Source organism: Scyliorhinus torazame, chromosome 14, assembly GCF_047496885.1.
Source record: "Scyliorhinus torazame isolate Kashiwa2021f chromosome 14, sScyTor2.1, whole genome shotgun sequence".
NCBI lineage: Eukaryota > Metazoa > Chordata > Chondrichthyes > Carcharhiniformes > Scyliorhinidae > Scyliorhinus > Scyliorhinus torazame.
In genome coordinates, this window is record NC_092720.1 from 180,142,326 (window position 1) to 180,162,663 (window position 20,338).

The 20,338-nt window shown below is 55.5% G+C and overlaps 1 protein-coding gene across 7 annotated transcripts in view; it reads left to right on the forward strand.

Moving 5' to 3' along the window:
* LOC140390254 (collagen alpha-1(V) chain-like) overlaps window positions 1-19,932 on the forward strand; it is a 409,209-nt gene extending 389,277 nt beyond the window's left edge. For all 7 annotated transcript variants that reach the window (XM_072475252.1, XM_072475254.1, XM_072475255.1 and 4 more), the window contains 4 exons: window positions 9,528-9,640; window positions 13,341-13,409; window positions 16,199-16,432; window positions 19,091-19,932. In XM_072475252.1, the coding sequence (XP_072331353.1) occupies window positions 9,528-9,640; window positions 13,341-13,409; window positions 16,199-16,432; window positions 19,091-19,237 (563 nt within the window). In that variant the 3' untranslated portion in view covers window positions 19,238-19,932. The remainder of the gene's footprint in view (window positions 1-9,527; window positions 9,641-13,340; window positions 13,410-16,198; window positions 16,433-19,090) is intronic.
* The last annotated feature ends 406 nt before the right edge of the window (window positions 19,933-20,338 follow it).

The following is a 20,338-nucleotide window of genomic DNA, read 5'->3' on the forward strand; positions in this document are numbered from 1 at the left end:
CCTCTGACAGTGCAGCACTCCCTCAGTAGTGACCCGCTGACAGTGTAGCATTCCCTTAGTACAGACCCTCTGATAGTGTAGCATTCCCTCAGTACTGACCCTCTGACAGTGCAGGACTCCCTCAGTACTGAACCTCTGACGGTGCAGCCCTCCCTCAGTGCTGACCCACTGACAGTGCAGCATTCCATCAGTACTGACCCTCTGACAGGACAGCACTCCCTCAGTACTGACCCTCTGACAGTGCAGCACTCCCTCAGTGCTGACCCACTGACATTGCAGCATTCCATCAGTACTGACCCTCTGACAGGACAGCACTCCCTCAGTACTGACCCTCTGACAGTGCAGCACCCGCTCAGTACTGACCCTCTGACAGTGCGGCACTCCCTCAGTACTGACCCACTGAAAGTACAGCACTCCCTCAGTACTGACCGTCTGACTGTGCAGCACTTCCTCAGTACTGACCCTCTGACAGTGCAGCACTCCCTCAGTACTGACCCTCTGACAGTGCAGCACTCCCTCAGTACTGACCCTCTAACAGTGCAGCACTCCCTCAGTGCTGACCCTCTGACAGTGCAGCATTCCCTCAGTACTGACCCTCTGACAGTGCAGCACTCCCTCAGTACTGACCCTCTGACAGAGCAGCACTCCCTCAGTACTGACCCTCTGTCAGTGCAGCACTCCCTCAGTACAGACCCTCTGACAGTGCAGCTCTCCCTCAGCACTGACCCTCTGACAGTGCAGCACTCCCTCAGTACTGACCCTCTGACGGTGCAGCCCTCCCTCAGTGCTGACCCTCTGACAGTGCCGCACTCCCTCAGTAGTGACCCACTGACAGTGTAGCATTCCCTTAGTACTGACCCTCTGACAGTGTAGCATTCCCTCAGTACTGACCCTCTGACAGTGCAGGACTCCCTCAGTACTGACCCTCTGACAGTGCAGCCCTCCCTCAGTGCTGACCCACTGACAGTGCAGCACTCCATCAGTACTGACCCTCTGACAGGACAGCACTCCGTCAGTACTGACCCTCTGACAGTGTAACACTCCCCCAGTACTGACCCTCTGACAGTGTAACACTCACTCAGTACTGACCCTCTGACAGTGCAGCACTCCCTCAGTACTGACCCTCTGACAGTGTAGCATTCCCTCAGTACTGACCCTCTGACAGTGCAGCACTCCACCAGTACTGACCCTCTGACAGTGTAACACTCCCTCAGTACTAACCCTCTGACCGTGCAGCACTCCCCCAGTACTGACCCTCTGACAGTGTAACACTCCCCCAGTACTGACCCTCTGACAGTGTAACACTCACTCAGTACTGACCCTCTGACAGTGCAGCACTCCCTCAGTACTGACCCTCTGACAGTGTAGCATTCCCTCAGTACTGACCCACTGACAGTGTAGCATTCCCTCAGTACTGACCCTCTGACAGTGCAGCACTCCCTCAGTACTGACCCTCTGACAGTGCAGCACTCCCTCAGTACTGACCCTCTGACTGTGCAGCACTCCCTCAATACTAACACTCTGACAGTGTAGCATTCCCTCAGTACTGACCATCTGACAGTGCAGCTCTCCCTCAGTACTGACCCTCTGACAGTGCAGCACTCCCTCAATACTGACCCTCTTACAGTGCAGCCCTCTCTCAGTACTGACCCCCAGTGCAACACTCCCTCAGTACTGCTCCTCTGACAGTGCAGCACACCCTCAGTACTGACCCTCTGACAGTGCAGCACTCCCTCAATACTGACCCACTGGCAGTGCAGCAATCCCTCAGTACTGACCCTCTGACAGTACAGCACTCCCTCAGTGCTGACCCACTGACAGTGCAGCACTCCCCCAGTACTGACCCTCTGACAGTGCAGCACTCACTCAGTACTGACCCTCTGACAGTGCAGCACTCCCTCAGTAGTGACCCGCTGACAGTGTAGCATTCCCTTAGTACAGACCCTCTGATAGTGTAGCATTCCCTCAGTACTGACCCTCTGACAGTGCAGGACTCCCTCAGTACTGACCCTCTGACGGTGCAGCCCTCCCTCAGTGCTGACCCACTGACAGTGCAGCATTCCATCAGTACTGACCCTCTGACAGGACAGCACTCCCTCAGTACTGACCCTCTGACAGTGCAGCACTCCCTCAGTACTGACCCTCTGACAGTGCGGCACTCCCTCAGTACTGACCCACTGAAAGTACAGCACTCCCTCAGTACTGACCGTCTGACTGTGCAGCACTTCCTCAGTACTGACCCTCTGACAGTGCAGCACTCCCTCAGTACTGACCCTCTGACAGTGCAGCACTCCCTCAGTACTGACCCTCTAACAGTGCAGCACTCCCTCAGTGCTGACCCTCTGACAGTGCAGCATTCCCTCAGTACTGACCCTCTGACAGTGCAGCACTCCCTCAGTACTGACCATCTGACAGAGCAGCACTCCCTCAGTACTGACCCTCTGTCAGTGCAGCACTCCCTCAGTACTGACCCTCTGACAGTGTAGCATTCCCTCAGTACTGACCCTCTGACAGTGCAGCACTCCACCAGTACTGACCCTCTGACAGTGTAACACTCCCTCAGTACTAACCCTCTGACCGTGCAGCACTCCCCCAGTACTGACCCTCTGACAGTGTAACACTCCCCCAGTACTGACCCTCTGACAGTGTAACACTCACTCAGTACTGACCCTCCGACAGTGCAGCACTCCCTCAGTACTGACCCTCTGACAGTGTAGCATTCCCTCAGTACTGACCCACTGACAGTGTAGCATTCCCTCAGTACTGACCCTCTGACAGTGCAGCACTCCCTCAGTACTGACCCTCTGACAGTGCAGCACTCCCTCAGTACTGACCCTCTGACTGTGCAGCACTCCCTCAATACTAACACTCTGACAGTGTAGCATTCCCTCAGTACTGACCATCTGACAGTGCAGCACTCCCTCAGTACTGACCCTCTGACAGTGCAGCACTCCCTCAATACTGACCCTCTTACAGTGCAGCCCTCTCTCAGTACTGACCCCCAGTGCAACACTCCCTCAGTACTGCTCCTCTGACAGTGCAGCACACCCTCAGTACTGACCCTCTGACAGTGCAGCACTCCCTCAATACTGACCCACTGGCAGTGCAGCAATCCCTCAGTACTGACCCTCTGACAGTACAGCACTCCCTCAGTGCTGACCCACTGACAGTGCAGCACTCCCCCAGTACTGACCCTCTGACAGTGCAGCACTCACTCAGTACTGACCCTCTGACAGTGCAGCACTCCCTCAGTAGTGACCCGCTGACAGTGTAGCATTCCCTTAGTACAGACCATCTGATAGTGTAGCATTCCCTCAGTACTGACCCTCTGACAGTGCAGGACTCCCTCAGTACTGACCCTCTGACGGTGCAGCCCTCCCTCAGTGCTGACCCACTGACAGTGCAGCATTCCATCAGTACTGACCCTCTGACAGGACAGCACTCCCTCAGTACTGACCCTCTGACAGTGCAGCACTCCCTCAGTGCTGACCCACTGACAGTGCAGCATTCCATCAGTACTGACCCTCTGACAGGACAGCACTCCCTCAGTACTGACCCTCTGACAGTGCAGCACTCCCTCAGTACTGACCCTCTGACAGTGCGGCACTCCCTCAGTACTGACCCACTGAAAGTACAGCACTCCCTCAGTACTGACCGTCTGACTGTGCAGCACTTCCTCAGTACTGACCCTCTGACAGTGCAGCACTCCCTCAGTACTGACCCTCTGACAGTGCAGCACTCCCTCAGTACTGACCCTCTAACAGTGCAGCACTCCCTCAGGGCTGACCCTCTGACAGTGCAGCATTCCCTCAGTACTGACCCTCTGACAGTGCAGCACTCCCTCAGTACTGACCCTCTGACAGAGCAGCACTCCCTCAGTACTGACCCTCTGTCAGTGCAGCACTCCCTCAGTACTGACCCTCTGACAGTGCAGCTCTCCCTCAGCACTGACCCTCTGACAGTGCAGCACTCCCTCAGTACTGACCCTCTGACAGTGCAACTCTCCCTCAGTACTGACCCTCTGACAGTGCAGCACTCCCTCAGTACTGACCCTCTGATAGTGCAGCATTCCCTCAGTACTGACCCTCTGACAGTGCAGCACTCCCTCAGTACTGACCCTCTGACAGTGCAGCACTCCCTCAGTACTGACCCTCTGACAGTGCAACTCTCCCTCAGTACTGACCCTCTGACAGTGTAACACTCCCTCAGTACTAACCCTCTGACCGTGCAGCACTCCCCCAGTACTGACCCTCTGACAGTGCAGCACTCCCTCAGTACTGACCCTCTGACAGTGCAGCACACCCTCAGTACTGACCCTCTGACAGTGCAGCACTCCCTCAGTACTGACCCTCTGACAGTGTAGCATTCCCTCAGTACTGACCCACTGACAGTGTAGCATTCCCTCAGTACTGACCCTCTGACAGTGTAACACTCCCCCAGTACTGACCCTCTGACAGTGCAGCACTCCCTCAGTACTGACCCTCTGACTGTGCAGCACTCCCTCAGTACTGACCCTCTGACAGTGTAGCATTCCCTCAGTACTGACCATCTGACAGTGTAGCATTCCCTCAGTACTGACCCTCTGACAGTGCAGCACTCCCTCAGTACTGACCCTCTGACAGTGTAGCATTCCCTCAGTACTGACCCTCTGACAGTGCAGCACTCCCTCAGTACTGCTCCTCTGACAGTGCAGCACACCCTCAGTACTGACCCTCTGACAGTGCAGCACTCCCTCAATACTGACCCACTGGCAGTGCAGCAATCCCTCAGTACTGACCCTCTGACAGTACAGCACTCCCTCAGTGCTGACCCACTGACAGTGCAGCACTCCCCCAGTACTGACCCTCTGACAGTGCAGCACTCACTCAGTACTGACCCTCTGACAGTGCAGCACTCCCTCAGTAGTGACCCGCTGACAGTGTAGCATTCCCTTAGTACAGACCCTCTGATAGTGTAGCATTCCCTCAGTACTGACCCTCTGACAGTGCAGGACTCCCTCAGTACTGACCCTCTGACGGTGCAGCCCTCCCTCAGTGCTGACCCACTGACAGTGCAGCATTCCATCAGTACTGACCCTCTGACAGGACAGCACTCCCTCAGTACTGACCCTCTGACAGTGCAGCACTCCCTCAGTGCTGACCCACTGACAGTGCAGCATTCCATCAGTACTGACCCTCTGACAGGACAGCACTCCCTCAGTACTGACCCTCTGACAGTGCAGCACTCCCTCAGTACTGACCCTCTGACAGTGCGGCACTCCCTCAGTACTGACCCACTGAAAGTACAGCACTCCCTCAGTACTGACCGTCTGACTGTGCAGCACTTCCTCAGTACTGACCCTCTGACAGTGCAGCACTCCCTCAGTACTGACCCTCTGACAGTGCAGCACTCCCTCAGTCCTGACCCTCTAACCGTGCAGCACTCCCTCAGTGCTGACCCTCTGACAGTGCAGCATTCCCTCAGTACTGACCCTCTGACAGTGCAGCACTCCCTCAGTACTGACCCTCTGACAGAGCAGCACTCCCTCAGTACTGACCCTCTGTCAGTGCAGCACTCCCTCAGTACTGACCCTCTGACAGTGCAGCTCTCCCTCAGCACTGACCCTCTGACAGTGCAGCACTCCCTCAGTACTGACCCTCTGACAGTGCAACTCTCCCTCAGTACTGACCCTCTGACAGTGCAGCACTCCCTCAGTACTGACCCTCTGATAGTGCAGCATTCCCTCAGTACTGACCCTCTGACAGTGCAGCACTCCCTCAGTACTGACCCTCTGACAGTGCAGCACTCCCTCAGTACTGACCCTCTGACAGTGCAACTCTCCCTCAGTACTGACCCTCTGACAGTGCAGCACTCCCTCAGTACTGACCCTCTGATAGTGCAGCATTCCCTCAGTACTGACCCTCTGACAGTGCAGCACTCCCTCAGTACTGACCCTCTGACAGTGCAGCACTCCCTCAGTACTGACCCTCTGACAGTGCAGTTCTCCCTCAGTACTGACTCTCTGACAGTGCAGCACTCCCTCAGTATTGACCCTCTGACAGTGCAACTCTCCCTCAGTACAGACCCTCTGACAGTGCAGCACTCCCTCAGTGCTGACCCTCTGACAGTGCAGCATTCCCTCAGTACTGACCCTCTGACAGTGCAACACTCGCTCAGTACTGACCATCTGTCAGTGCAGCACTCCCTCAGTACTGACCCTCTGACAGTGCAGTTCTCCCTCAGTACTGACCCTCTGACAGTGCAGTTCTCCCTCAGTACTGACCCTCTGACAGTGCAGCACTCCCTCAGTACTGACCCTCTGACAGTGCAGTTCTCCCTCAGTACTGACTCTCTGACAGTGCGGCACTCCCTCAGTACTAACCCTCTGATAGTGCAGCACTCCCTCAGTACTGACTCTCTGACAGTGCAGCGCTCCCTCAGTACTGACCCTCTGACAGTGCAGCACTCCCTCAGTACTGACCCTCTGACAGTGCAGCACTCCCTCAGTACTGACCCTCTGACAATGCAGCACTCCCTCAGTACTGACCCTCTGACAGTGCAGCACTCCATCAGTACTGACCCTCTGACAGTGCAGCACTCCCTCAATGCTGGCCCTGTGACAGTGCAGCACTCGCTCAGTACTGACCCTCTGACAGTGCAGCACTCCCTCAGTACTGACCCTCTGACAGTGCAGAACTCACTCAGTGCTGGCCCTGTGACAGTGCAGCTCTCCTTCAGTACTGACCCTGTGACAGTGCAGCACTCCCTCAGTACTGACACTGTGACAGTGCAGCACTCCCTCAGTACTGACCCTCTGACAGTGCAGCACTCCCTCAGCACTGGCCCTCTGACAATGCAGCACTCCCTCAGTACTGACCCTCTGACAGTGCAGCACTCCCTCAGTACTGACCTTCTGACAATGCAGCACTCCCTCAGTACTGGCCCTCTGACAATGCAGCACTCCCTCAGTGCTGGCCCTGTGACAATGCAGCATTTCACTCAGAACTGGCCCTGTGACAGTGCAGCATTCCTTTACTGCGTTGGTTGTGGCAATGTTTAAACAAAAAAAGGGCTGCAAAGCGAAGCTGAGTAGAATCTCCGGCAACAGCTTCCCCCTCCCAATGAACTCAATGCATTCTATGCACGATTTCAGCAGGAAACCTTCAAACCGCTGTCGACTGCCCAACAGCCTCGGGCACACCCATACCAACCGTCATAGCTTCCAAAATCAGATCGGTTCTTGAAAGTAAACCCTTGGAAAGCAACGGGTCCTGATGGAGTCCCTGTTGTGCATTCAGATCCTGCACGGGCCAAAAGGCAGTTGTTTTCACGGGCATCTTAACCTGTCCCTACTCCATTCCGAGTTCCCCCCTGCTTCTAGAAGACCACCAACATACCGGTGCCAATGAAGAACCAGGCAACGTGCCTCAATGACTACCGTCCAGTGGCCTTGACATCGATCATTATGAAATGCTTGGAGAAATTTGTCATGAGACACATCAACTCCATACTCCCAGAATGGTTTGATCCACTGCAATTTGTATACCGCCACAACTGGTCCACAGCAGACACCGCCTCCCTGGCCCTACACTCATTCCCGGAGCATCTCAGCAACAAGGATTTCTACATCAGACTCCTATTGATAAACTACAGCTCTGCCTTCAACACCACAATCCCAGCCAAGCTCATATCAAAGCTCCAAAACCTAGGACCTGGCTCCTCCCTCTGCAACTGGATCCTCAGCTTCCTTACCCATAGACTACAATCAGTAAGGATAAACAGCAACACCTCCTCCCTGATAGTCCTCAATACCGTGGCCCCGTAAGGCTGCGTACTTAACCCCCCCCCATACTCCCTATACACACACGACTGTGGCAAAATTTATCTGCAACTCCATCCATTAGTTTAATGATGACACGACCATAGTGGGTCGGATCTCAAACAACGATGAGTCAGAGAACAGGAGTGAGATAGAGAACCTAGTGGCATGGTGTGACAACAATCTTTCCCTCAACATCAGCAATACTAATGAGCTGGTCATTGACTTCAGGAGGTGAAGTATCCTACACACCGTTGACTGCATCAATGGTGCTGAGGGGGAGATGGTTGACAGCTTTAAATCCTGGTCCACCGGGTCGATGCTACGACCAAGAAAGCACAACAGCGCCTAGACTGCCACAGGAAACTAAGGAAATTTGGCATGTCCACATTGACTCTTACCAATTTTCACAGATGCACCATAGAAAGCTTCCTATCTGGTTGCATCACAGCCTGGTATGGCAACTGCTCGGCCTAAGTTCGTAACAAACTTCAGAGAGCCTTGAACACAGCCTAGTCGATCAGGCGAACCCGCCTCCCATTCCATTGACTCTGTCTACACCTCCTGGGGAAAGCGGGCAGTATAATCAAAGACCCCTCCCACCCGGCTTACTCACTCTTCCAACTTCTTCCATCGGGCAGGAGATACAGAAGTCTGAGAACACGCACGAACAGACTCAAAAACAGCTTCTTCCCCACTGTCACCAGACTCCTAAATGACCCTCTTCTGGACTGAACTGATCTCTTCACACATCTTTTCTGCTGCGTAGTACTACACCTCGTTTACTTCACCCGATGCAAGTACCTGTGTATTTATCTTGTGTCCTATGTTTTGTTTCCATGTATGGAACGATCTGTCTGGACTGTGCGCAGAAAAATACTTTCCGTGTATCTCGGCACACGTGACGGTAAATGAAATTCAATCCAATCCTCTGGAACCACACGTCCTCTCCTGCCTCCACACCGGACTCCCAACCCCGACCACTATCATGACACAGCTGCACAGGTTGCGTGAGGTCCAGACTAGATGCCTTCCAGAGGTGAATAGCCAAGTGTCACTCGCCAGCAAGCATCTCGCAAGACCATTGCACGGACAGCATCTCAAGATGAGTGGAAACATCCGGGGAAAAGTCAATAACTGAATGTGGCGTGCAACTGAAAAGGTGAACCTCCTGAGCCGCAATCCGGTTTGAAGAAAGCAGGAGGTGTCACAGAGTGTGTGCAAGATACCTCTCCAAGCCAACCGGCAGCTTAACACACCGTTGAATCATTTTGTTGCTTTTACTTCTGTTAGGCTCTTGTTATGTGTAAAATAACAACCAGGACCTGTCCAGGGTGACTGCTTTTCTATCAGCGGTCACGTACGTGACCTTCCCTTGATTTTCCCCCTGCTCGAGGCTGTGTCAATGGAGCCAGAAAAACGTTACAACACACTGAGGCCATTCCGCCCGTTCTGTCTTGGCCGCTGCAAATAAACTAGCTCCTCATTTTAACCCCCGTTTCCAGCACCTGGTCAGCACCCTTGTAGGTTTCAGTTTCGGGAAATGAATCTTTCCTGCCTAATCTGTCTCAGCCACCTCTGTTCTAAGGTAAACAATTTGAGCCGATCCAATCTCGCCCCATAGCTGTGTCTCGATTTCATGAATTGGTTGTGGTAACAGTATATAACTGTTCTCGCTCCCTCTCTCTCTCACTCCTCTTCCCGACCCCCCCCCTTCCCCCCCCCTCAGGTGAATACTGGATCGATCCAAACCAGGGCTGTGCAGCCGATTCCTTCAAGGTTTACTGTAACTTCACAGCTGGTGGAGAGAGCTGCATCTTCCCAGACAAGAAGTCCCAAGGGGTAAGAGTGGACTCCACAGGTGCATGAGGGGCGAGAGTGTGTGGCAAGTGCGAGAGCTTGGGAGGGTGAGGGAGTGAGGAGGGGGCAAGAGAGTGAGGGGATGGGGAGAGTGAGGGAGCGAGAGTGTGGGGAAAGCAAAAGTTTGGGGGTTCCATTCACACACACACACCTACACCCTCACCCAGATGTCCCCTCAGTGATTTCTCCCTCCGCTCTGTCGGTAACTCGCTCCTTCAGTCCCTCCTGTCTTGCCTCCCCGCACTCTCGCCCCCCGCACTCTCGCCCCCCGCGCTCTGGCCCCCCCGCGCTCTGGCCCCCCCGCGCTCTGGCCCCCGCCCGCGCTCTGGCCCCCCCCCCCGCGCTCTGCCCCCCCCCGCGCTCTGCCCCCCCCCCGCGCTCTGGCCCCCCCCCGCGCTCTGGCCCCCCCCCGCGCTCTGGCCCCCCCCGCGCTCTGGCCCCCACCCGCGCTCTGGCCCCCCCCCCGCGCTCTGGCCCCCCCCCCGCGCTCTGGCCCCCCCCCCGCGCTCTGGCCCCCCCCCGCGCTCTGGCCCCCCCCCGCGCTCTGGGCCCCCCCCGCGCTCTGGGCCCCCCCCGCGCTCTGGCCCCCCCCGCGCTCTGGCCCCCCCCGCGCTCTGGCCCCCCCCGCGCTCTGGCCCCCCCGCGCTCTGGCCCCCCCCGCGCTCTGGCCCCCCCCGCGCTCTGGCCCCCCCCGCGCTCTGGCCCCCCCCCGCGCTCTGGCCCCCCCCGCGCTCTGGCCCCCCCCGCGCTCTGGCCCCCCCCGCGCTCTGGCCCCCCCCTCACTCTTGGTCCCCCCCTCACTCTTGGTCCCCTCTCTCTCGGCCCCCGCCCCTCCCTCTCTCGGCCCCCGCCCCTCCCTCTCTCGGCCCCCGCCCCTCCCTCTCTCGGCCCCCGCCCCTCCCTCTCTCGGCCCCCTCCCCGCCCTCTCTCGGCCCCCGCCCCGCCCTCTCTCGGCCCCCGCCCCGCCCTCTCTCGGCCCCCGCCCCGCCCTCTCTCGGCCCCCGCCCCGCCCCCTCTCGGCCCCCGCCCCGCCCCCTCTCGGCCCCCGCCCCGCACTCTCTCTGGCCCCCCCCCCGCGCTCTGGCCCCCCCCCTTGCTCTGGCCCCCCCCCGCGCTCTGGCCCCCCCCCCGCGCTCTGGCCCCCCCCCCGCGCTCTGGCCCCCCCCCCGCGCTCTGGCCCCCCCCCGCGCTCTGGCCCCCCCCCGCGCTCTGGCCCCCCCCCGCGCTCTGGCCCCCCCCCCGCGCTCTGGCCCCCCCCCGCGCTCTGGCCCCCCCCCGCGCTCTGGCCCCCCCCCGCGCTCTGGCCCCCCCCCCGCGCTCTGGCCCCCCCCCGCGCTCTGGCCCCCCCCCGCGCTCTGGCCCCCCCCCGCGCTCTGGCCCCCCCCCGCGCTCTGGCCCCCCCCCGCGCTCTGGCCCCCCCCCGCGCTCTGGCCCCCCCCCCGCGCTCTGGCCCCCCCCCGCGCTCTGGCCCCCCCCCGCGCTCTGGCCCCCCCCCCGCGCTCTGGCCCCCCCCCGCGCTCTGGCCCCCCCCCGCGCTCTGGCCCCCCCCCGCGCTCTGGCCCCCCCCCGCGCTCTGGCCCCCCCCCCGCGCTCTGGCCCCCCCCCGCGCTCTGGCCCCCCCCCCGCGCTCTGGCCCCCCCCCGCGCTCTGGCCCCCCCCCGCGCTCTGGCCCCCCCCGCGCACTGGCCCCCCCCGCGCTCTGGCCCCCCCCGCGCTCTGGCCCCCCCCCGCGCTCTGGCCCCCCCCCTCACTCTTGGTCCCCACCTCACTCTTGGTCCCCTCTCTCTCGGCCCCCGCCCCTCCCTCTCCCGGCCCCCGCCCCTCCCTCTCTCGGCCCCCTCCCCGCCCTCTCTCGGCCCCCGCCCCGCCCTCTCTCGGCCCCCGCCCCGCCCTCTCTCGGCCCCCGCCCCGCCCTCTCTCGGCCCCCGCCCCGCCCCCTCTCGGCCCCCGCCCCGCACTCTCTCGGCCCCCGCCCCGCACTCTCTCGGCCCCCGCCCCGCCCTCTCTCGGCCCCCGCCCCGCCCTCTCTCGGCCCCCACCCCGCCCTCTCTCGGCCCCCACCCCGCCCTCTCTCGGCCCCCACCCCGCCCTCTCTCGGCCCCCACCCCGCCCTCTCTCGGCCCCCAATGCCCTTTCACTCAGCTCCCCACTTTCTTCCGCTCCCTCTCTTTCTCTACCTCCCCCCTCCACCTTTTTCCACTCTGTTTCATCCCTTCTCCCACTCTCTGCCTGACTCTCACGGCCCACCCCATCACCCTTTACCACCATACACCTTCTGTTGCTCACCATCTGGTTCCTCCACCTCACCTTATTTTTTTCTCTATCTCTCCCTCCTCCCTCTTCCCAAACCTTGTTACCGCCTCCATCTTTCTCGCCCCCACTTTCTCCCCCCTCACTCTACACATCCCTTTGTGTCTTTATGCTCCACCTCATTCCTCTCTCTCCAATACTATGCCCCTCACTGCCCCTCTCTCTTTCTCTTTCCCCACTTTCTCTTTCTCTTTTTCTCTTTCTTTCTCTTTCTCTTTCTCTCTTTCTCTTTCTCTCTCCCTTTCTCTCTCTCTCTCTCTCTCTCTTTCTCCCTCATCTCTCTCCCAATGCCTCCGCCAGCATCACCCGCCCCCTCCTAATTTAACGAGGTGAATCCCTGCACTTTTTTGGGTTGTGGGGGTGAGACCCCCGCAAACACGGCGAGAATGGGCAAACTCCACACGGAGAGTGACGCAGGGTCGGAATCGAACCTTGGACTCGGCGCCGTGAGGCAGTAGTGCTAACCACTGTGCCATCGTGTTGCCCGAGGATGATGCTTGTTGAAGGTCAGTCATCTCAATGCTGGGTTATAATTGCAGGGAATCGTCAGGGTAGTGCTCTAGGTCCAATCATCTTTCGTGCTTCATCAACATAAGTCAGAAGTGGGGATATTTGCGGATGGCTGCACAAGGTTGAGCACCATTCAGAAAATGAAGCAATCCATGTGCTAATTCAGTCAGCCCTTGGTCAATATCCAGGCTCGTGCTGACAATTGGCAAGTTGCATCCAGTAAAAAGTAATTTTTTAAAAATTGTCGGGAGAATGGGGATTATTGGCGGGAGGGTGGGGATTATTGGCGGGAGGGAGGGGGATTATTGGCGGGAGGGTGGGGGATTATTGGCGGGAGGGTGGGGGATTATTGGCGGGAGGGTGGGGGATTATTGGCGGGAGGGTGGGGGATTATTGGCGGGAGGGTGGGGGATTATTGGCGGGAGGGTGGGGGATTATTGGCGGGAGGGTGGGGGATTATTGGCGGGAGGTGGGAGGATTATTGGCGGGAGGTGGGAGGATTATTGGCGGGAAGGTGGGGATTATTGGCGGGAGGGTGGGGATTATTGGCGGGAGGGTGGGGGGATGATTGGCGGGAGCTTTGGGGGGATGATTGGCGGGAGCTTTGGGGGGATTATTGGCGGGAGCTTTGGGGGGATTATTGGCGGGAGCTTTGGGGGGATTATTGGCGGGAGCTTTGGGGGGATTATTGGCGGGAGCGTGGGGATTATTGGCGGGACGGTGGGGATTATTGGCGGGAAGGTGGGGAATATTGGCGGGAGGGTGGGGAATTATTGGTGGGAGGGTGGGGATGATTCTCTGTGCACTTGTACAGTTTGAAGGTTGGTTCAGACAGTGTCATGGTGTGACGTTTGATCTACAGGTGAAGATGTCTTCCTGGAACAATGAGTATCCTGGGGCCTGGTTCAGCGAGTTCAAACGGGGAACACAGGTAAGGAACACGGGGGAAATCAGGATTTGTGGCAAGGGGGAACCAGGATTTGGGGGAAGTGGGGCAAGGGTACTGAGACTGTGTCGTGATTGAAGTGGGAGATTTCATGGGGCACCTTCAGGATTTTTACAGGAGCAGGGACGTTTTGCTGCAATTATACAGGGCCTTGGTGAGGCCACATCTGGAATATTATGTGGTTTTGGTTTCTTTGTCTGTGGGAGGACGTTTTTGGTATTGAGGGAGTGCAGCCAAGGTTTACCAGGTGGATTCCTGAGCTGGCGGGGCTGACACCTGAGGAGAGATTGAGTTGGCAAGGATTATATTCACCGGAGTTCAGAAGAATGAGGGGGGATGTCATAGAAACGTAGAAAGTTGTAACAGGACTGGACGGAGTAGATGCAGGAAGGATGTTCCTGATGCTGGGGGTGTCCAGATCCAAGGTCACAATCTGAGGATACAGGGTAAACCATTTAGGACAGCGATGAGGAGAAAGTTCTTCACCCAGAGAGGGGCAAGCCTGTGGAATTCGTTACCGCAGGAGGTAGTTGAGGCCAAAACGGGACTACCCAGGGTGCCCCCGCCGGCAACTGGAGTCTCTGTTCCCACAGCCGGCCATTGGGGTTTCCCGTTGTGGCCATCCCATGCAGTTGTGAAACCTGTGGACATGGGTGCGCTGCCGGCGAAGCAGATGATCCCCCTGACGGAGAATCCCTCTGTGTATATTTTCAAGAAGGATAAATATAGCACTTGGGGCGAAGAGGATCAAAGAATATGGGGGGAAACCCGAATTAGGCTATTGAGTTGGATGACTAGCCGTGATCATAATGAATGACGGAGCGGACGCAAAGGGCCGAATGCCCTCCGTCTGCTCCTATTATCTACGTTTCTATGTTTCAAGAAGATGAAGGCCGTGCCAAAATAAGTGAGTTTGTTTGTGGTATGGTGCTGCCTGTGTGTGTGTGTGTGTGTGTGTGTGTGTGTGTGTGTGTGCCCTCGTGTGTGTCAGTCTCTGTGTATTTGTGTGTTCTTATAAGTGTTGGTGCTGAGAGAGTGCTGCACTGTCAGAGGGTCAGTACTGAGGGAGTGCTGCACTGTCAGAGGGTCAGTACTGAGGGAGTGCTGCACTGTCAGAGGGTCAGTACTGAGGGAGTGCTGCACTGTCAGAGGGTCAGTACTGAGGGAGTGCTGCACTGTCAGAGGGTCAGTACTGAGGGAGTGCTGCACTGTCAGAGGGTCAGTACTGAGGGAGTGCTGCACTGTCAGCGGGTCAGTACTGAGGAAGTGCTGCACTGTCAAAGGGACAGTATTGAGGGAGTGCTGCACTGTCAGAGGGTCAGTACTGAGGGGGTGCTGCACTGTCAAAGGGACAGTATTGAGGGAGTGCTGCACTGTCAGAGGGTCAGTACTGAGGGAGTGCTGCACTGTCAGAGGGTCAGTGGTGAGGGAGTGCTGCACCGTCAAAGGGACAGTGTTGAGGGAGTGCTGCACTGTCAGAGGGTCAGTACTGAGGGATTGCTGCACTGTCAGAGGGTCAGTACTGAGGGAGTCTTGCACTGTCAGAGGGTGAATACTGAGGGAGTGCTGCACCATCAGAGGGTCAGTACTGAGGGAGTGCTGCACTGTCAGAGGGTCAGTACTGAGGGAGTGCTGCACTGTCAGCGGGTCAGTACTGAGGAAGTGCTGCACTGTCAAAGGGACAGTATTGAGGGAGTGCTGCACTGTCAGAGGGTCAGTACTGAGGGGGTGCTGCACTGTCAAAGGGACAGTATTGAGGGAGTGCTGCACTGTCAGAGGGTCAGTACTGAGGGAGTGCTGCACTGTCAGAGGGTCAGTGGTGAGGGAGTGCTGCACCGTCAAAGGGACAGTGTTGAGGGAGTGCTGCACTGTCAGAGGGTCAGTACTGAGGGATTGCTGCACTGTCAGGGGATCCATACTGAGGGAGTGTTGCACTGTCAGAGGGTCAGTACTGAGGGAGTGCTGCACTGTCAGAGGGTCAGTACTGAGGGAGTGCTGCACTGTCAGAGGGTCAGTACTGAGGGAGTGCTGCACTGTCAGAGGGTCAGTACTGAAGGAGTGCTGCACTGTCAGAGGGTCAGTACTGAGGGAGTGCTGCACTGTCAGAGGGTCAGTACTGAGGGAGTCTTGCACTGTCAGAGGGCCAGTACTGAGGGAGTGTTGCAGTGTTGTGAGAGCCAGTGCTGAGGGCATGCTGCACTCAGAGGGTCAGTACAGAGGGAATGCTGCATTATCGTGAGGGTCAGTACAGAGGGAGTGCTGCACAGTCATAGGGTTAGTGCAGAGGGAGAGCTGCACTGACAGAGGGTCAGTACTGAGCCAGTGCTGCACTGTCACGGTCAGTACTGAGGGAGTGCTGCACTGTCACAGGGTCAGTACTGCGGGAGTGCTGCACTGTCAGAGGGTTAGTACAGAGAGAGTGCTGCACTGTCAGAGGGTGCCAGGTTTCGGGTGTGATATTAAACTGAGACCTGTCTGCCCTTTTGAGCTGGACATGAAATAACCCCTGGCACTGCTTCGACCTGGTGACCTCTCCCTGGTGTTGTTGATTAATATTTGGCCCCTCAACCACCATCATTAAAACAGATTATTTGGTCATTTGCACATCCTCTCTGTGTGGGATCTTGCTCTGCACAGCTGAGTGCTTTCTTTCTCATTTAAACTGCAGTGTTCTACTTTGAATTGTTGAGCATGTCCCAAAGTGCTTGATCAGCTATTGGAGCACTTATCTGTGTGTTATGAAGACAATCTCTTTCTTCCCCCACTTCCTGCAGCTCTCGTATGTGGACTCAGATAGTAACCCCATCGCCGTTGTCCAGATGACCTTCCTGAGACTGCTGAGTGTGTCAGCTCGCCAGAACTTCACCTATCACTGCCACCGCTCGGTCGCCTGGCACCACCTGGCAGCCGACAGCTACGACAAGGCCATGCGTTTCCTGGGATCCAACGATGAGGAGATGTCCTTCGATAACAACCCCTACATCAAGGCCATCGTTGATGGCTGTGCGGTCAGTCCCGATGCTCGTTACCATTCTAATGTGCTCCGTTTGTGACATGTGGTTATTGAACGTGAAAGTAATGGGGTATTGGTTGGTACTGAGTCACAGTTGAATGTTGGAAGAGGTAGAAAGGGGGAGGTAGGAAGGGAGAGATAGAAAGTGTTACAACACCCTGGAATGGTGCATGGTCCATTCCAGCCCCACTTGACCTTGAGCCACAGAACCAGTGAAATTACATTTATTTAAATACCAAAGGTGTTTGGTTGAGTCCCGTAAACTACAGTCACCCGGTTTGTAACTTTAAAATACGATTAACCTTTTATTATGAACAGTATCTATAATTACATAAACAGAAAATGTCGCTGGGTATCTCACATCTCTTTCCCAACCATCCTACACACACACACGCACACATTATAGAGGGGAAACGGAAATAAAATATTAATAAAAGGATAGGGATCTTTGATTCACAGGGATGACTTCCAGTCAATGTCTTCCTGAAGTTCAGGCTTTTGGTTTTGTACTTCCTTTCCTCATGGTCTTCTCAGGCAAGGTGTCTGCCTTCCCGGCAGATACAGCATCATTTAATGTTCACAAAAAAGGAACATGCGAGACACTCTGCTTACAGATCAGTAGATCAGTTCTTTTACTTCAGCCTCTGATCTTTAGCTTCCACCAACAGGCAGCAGCGAGAGAAAACAACTCCCTTCACTTCTGAGGTCCAATCACTTCTGGAAGGTTCACTCAGAAACATCACCCAGCAGGAACCAATCACTGACTGTTTTCTAGCAGAGTACTGTCCCTGGCCAACCCATTGGTTTCCAGTTAACCAATCAAATTAATTACCCTCCAAAACGCCCGCCCATCTACTGGAAGCCGAAGAGTCTGGCTTCTACTGCTCCCAAACACAAAGCCTGACAATACAATATCCTGGCAAGCAGGCTGTTTTAAACTTTAAGAACGCGATTCAACTAATTGGGAACAAAGTCCCATACCGGGTGGGTTTAGTGATTCCAGGCACTCACAGCAGCAAGAAACACATGGCTGTACAACGCGACTCACATTGTATAAGGGACCTCAGCAGGAAACGCGCGGCCGAGGCCTCACATAGCCTCATTTTGTACACTGGGGAGCTCCCCAGTATAGTGAAAGATCAGGATTCAATGTATAAATGGCGTCCTGATCTCTGATGCCCCCGACTCCTGAGCCCTCCATCCCACTATGAGAGAGTTCCTGCAGCCCCCACTTCCCAACACCCATGTGGCACTCCCAAACTGCCAGGTTAGCAGTGCCATGTTGCCCATTGTAGAAGCCAGGTATTTCGAATACAACTAGTATAGGTAAAAGATAGCTGTTTAAGCATAAATATTAAGCCCGTTTTAAATACCCATTTATACAGCATAATTCACTTTTACTGAGGTCCGTTGTTCTGGCAAATGCATATTTTCAAAGTCAGTGTGACATTAAAACAGCACCGTGTGGCGCCAGCTGTGCCAAGGTACCACCCTGCCTAAAAGGCATGTTGCTTGGGGGCCGCTGATCCCCTGGGAAACTCCCACGAGTGTCATTCCGTCTGGTCCCTGTTTGTGGAGACCTGTGTTGAACGGCGCTCACCCGAGGTCTTCGAGGCAAAAGGGACACATCCCAAGGCCTCAGGTACCTCGGGAATCTGCACATTAGAGTGAGACTAGCTGCTTCGCTCTAATATGCAGATTCCCGCCCACATTGGCGGGATTTACAGCCAACGCAATCTCACAAGGCGTTGCGGGCTGGGTAGATCCAGGGAGTTAGGTCTCCCGGCTTCGATCACTGGCGCGGCGAGCTGCTTTCCGGGCACAGTGTGGCCAGTGGACTGTGCCCTGAGTCTTCTGCTTTTTTTCTCTCTACTTAAAGGCACATCCCAATTATTGATCCATGGACCAAAACAATAAAAGAAAAGGAAATAGACAGGAAGGATTCTTCCAAAGGCGAATGATTGGAAAGGAGTGATAAAAAGAGGAGCGTAGGGAGATTGGGAGGGGCAATGGAAAGTTGAAGCCGGGGAGATGGAAAGATGTGTCGGCAGATTGAATAGGAAGAAAACTAGAGATTAAATTTCCCAGAGACAAAAAGAGGTGGAAACCTGGGAGAGAGGGAAAAGGGTGGAGGACACCAGAGATTAAAGTCGGGGCAGGGAACAGGAAGGGAAAACAGGAGATGGCAGCTGAGAGAGAGTGAGAAAGTCTGCAAGTTGGTCGAGTAAAGTTGCCGTGGGATAATTGTCACTGGCCTGGTAATCCAGAGACTCTGGGGAATGATCTGGAGACCCAGGTTCGAATCCCACCACAGGGAAATACAATTTAAAAAAAAAAATCTTGATGTTAAAAGTCCAATGATAATCATTGTCACTTAAAACCCATCTGGTTCACTAATTGTCACTCGAGGGAAGGAAATCGACCATCCTTACCCAGCCTGGCCTACATGTGACTCCAGACCCACCGCATTGTGGTTGAATCCTAACTGCCCCTTTGAAATGGCCGAGCGAGACTCTCACAGTTCAATTGCAATTATGGTGGCCCAGCTCGCACCGGCCACATACCCATGAAAGAATATTTTTTTAAATCTTTTCGCCAGTCAGGGCATCTAACTTCCACTAACTCTCTGTCTCCCTTCCTGTCTGATCCGCAGCTGAGGAAAGGGAGCGACAAAACAGTCCTGGAGATCTACACTCCGCAGGTGGAACAGATGCCCTTCGTCGACGTGCTGTTCACAGACTTCGACGGTCCCGACCAGAAGTTTGGATTTGACGTGGGTCCCGTCTGCTTCCAGGGATAATGAAACAAAAACGTTGCAAGAGAGAAAAAAAACATACACACGCACGCGCATCCCACCCCACCACGACCAGTGTCACTATCACCACCCTTCCCTCCTCCTCCCCCACCAATTACCCGTCCGACGACCGACAGCACTTTGCGTGGCGGCGGCGGTAGGGGAGAAGGAAAGAAACTGCGGCCGGGGGGCCCTGACCCTGACAAGTGTGTTCTCCTGCCTGAAGACCCTCAAGAGAACTGTGACAACAACAACCAAAAGTATCGAGACGTACATATGAAGTGGTCTCCCAGCTTCTCTCCACTGTACTGCCCCCTGCTGAGACCAGTTTCCCTTTTGATGGTAGTGCCCTGGTTCTGAGGAGGGATCGATTTTTCTTTCTTCTTTGAAGAAGACCGGTGAAATGAGAAATGTGTTTTTTTTTTTTGTTTGTTTTTTTTGTTAATTAAAAATGTTCTCCATAGATTGTAATATAAAAACCACAACAGAGAGAGAGAGAGACGATATTATTTAATTCGCGGACCTGCCATAAATTGAACCAAACAGTAAAAATAAATGATGAATTAAGTCTGTGAAGCTATACTAGTAAATATGGTGCTCCAAAATTGTATTTACTCTCCTTTTTAAACAAAAAAGGTGCTCAAGAGTGTTATGTTTGTAAGTATTTTTTATTTCTAATGTAAAATATATCTATAAATTGCTGCTTGTTGTGTTAGTTTTCTGTATAGAAACACCTCAAAGTGGCTCGTGTGTTTTTTTTAAACTCCTTTCTTCGCTCTTTCCCCTCTGCCCATTACTAAGCTTTCCTGTTAATCTGTTCTTCAACACATGCTCACTAATGCCATACTCCTGATTCCAGCTTCTCTATCGATCTCTACCTTTTAAAAAAATAAATTTCGAGTACCCAATTCATAATTAAGGGGCAATTTAGCGTGGCCAATCCACCTACCCTGCACATCTTTGGGTTGTGGGGGCGAAATCCACGCAAACACGGGGAGAATTTGCAAACTCCATACGGCCAGTGACCCAGAGCCGGGATCGAACCAGGGACCTCGGTGCCGTGAGGCAGCAATGCTAACCACTGTGCCAGCATGCTGCCCTTATCTC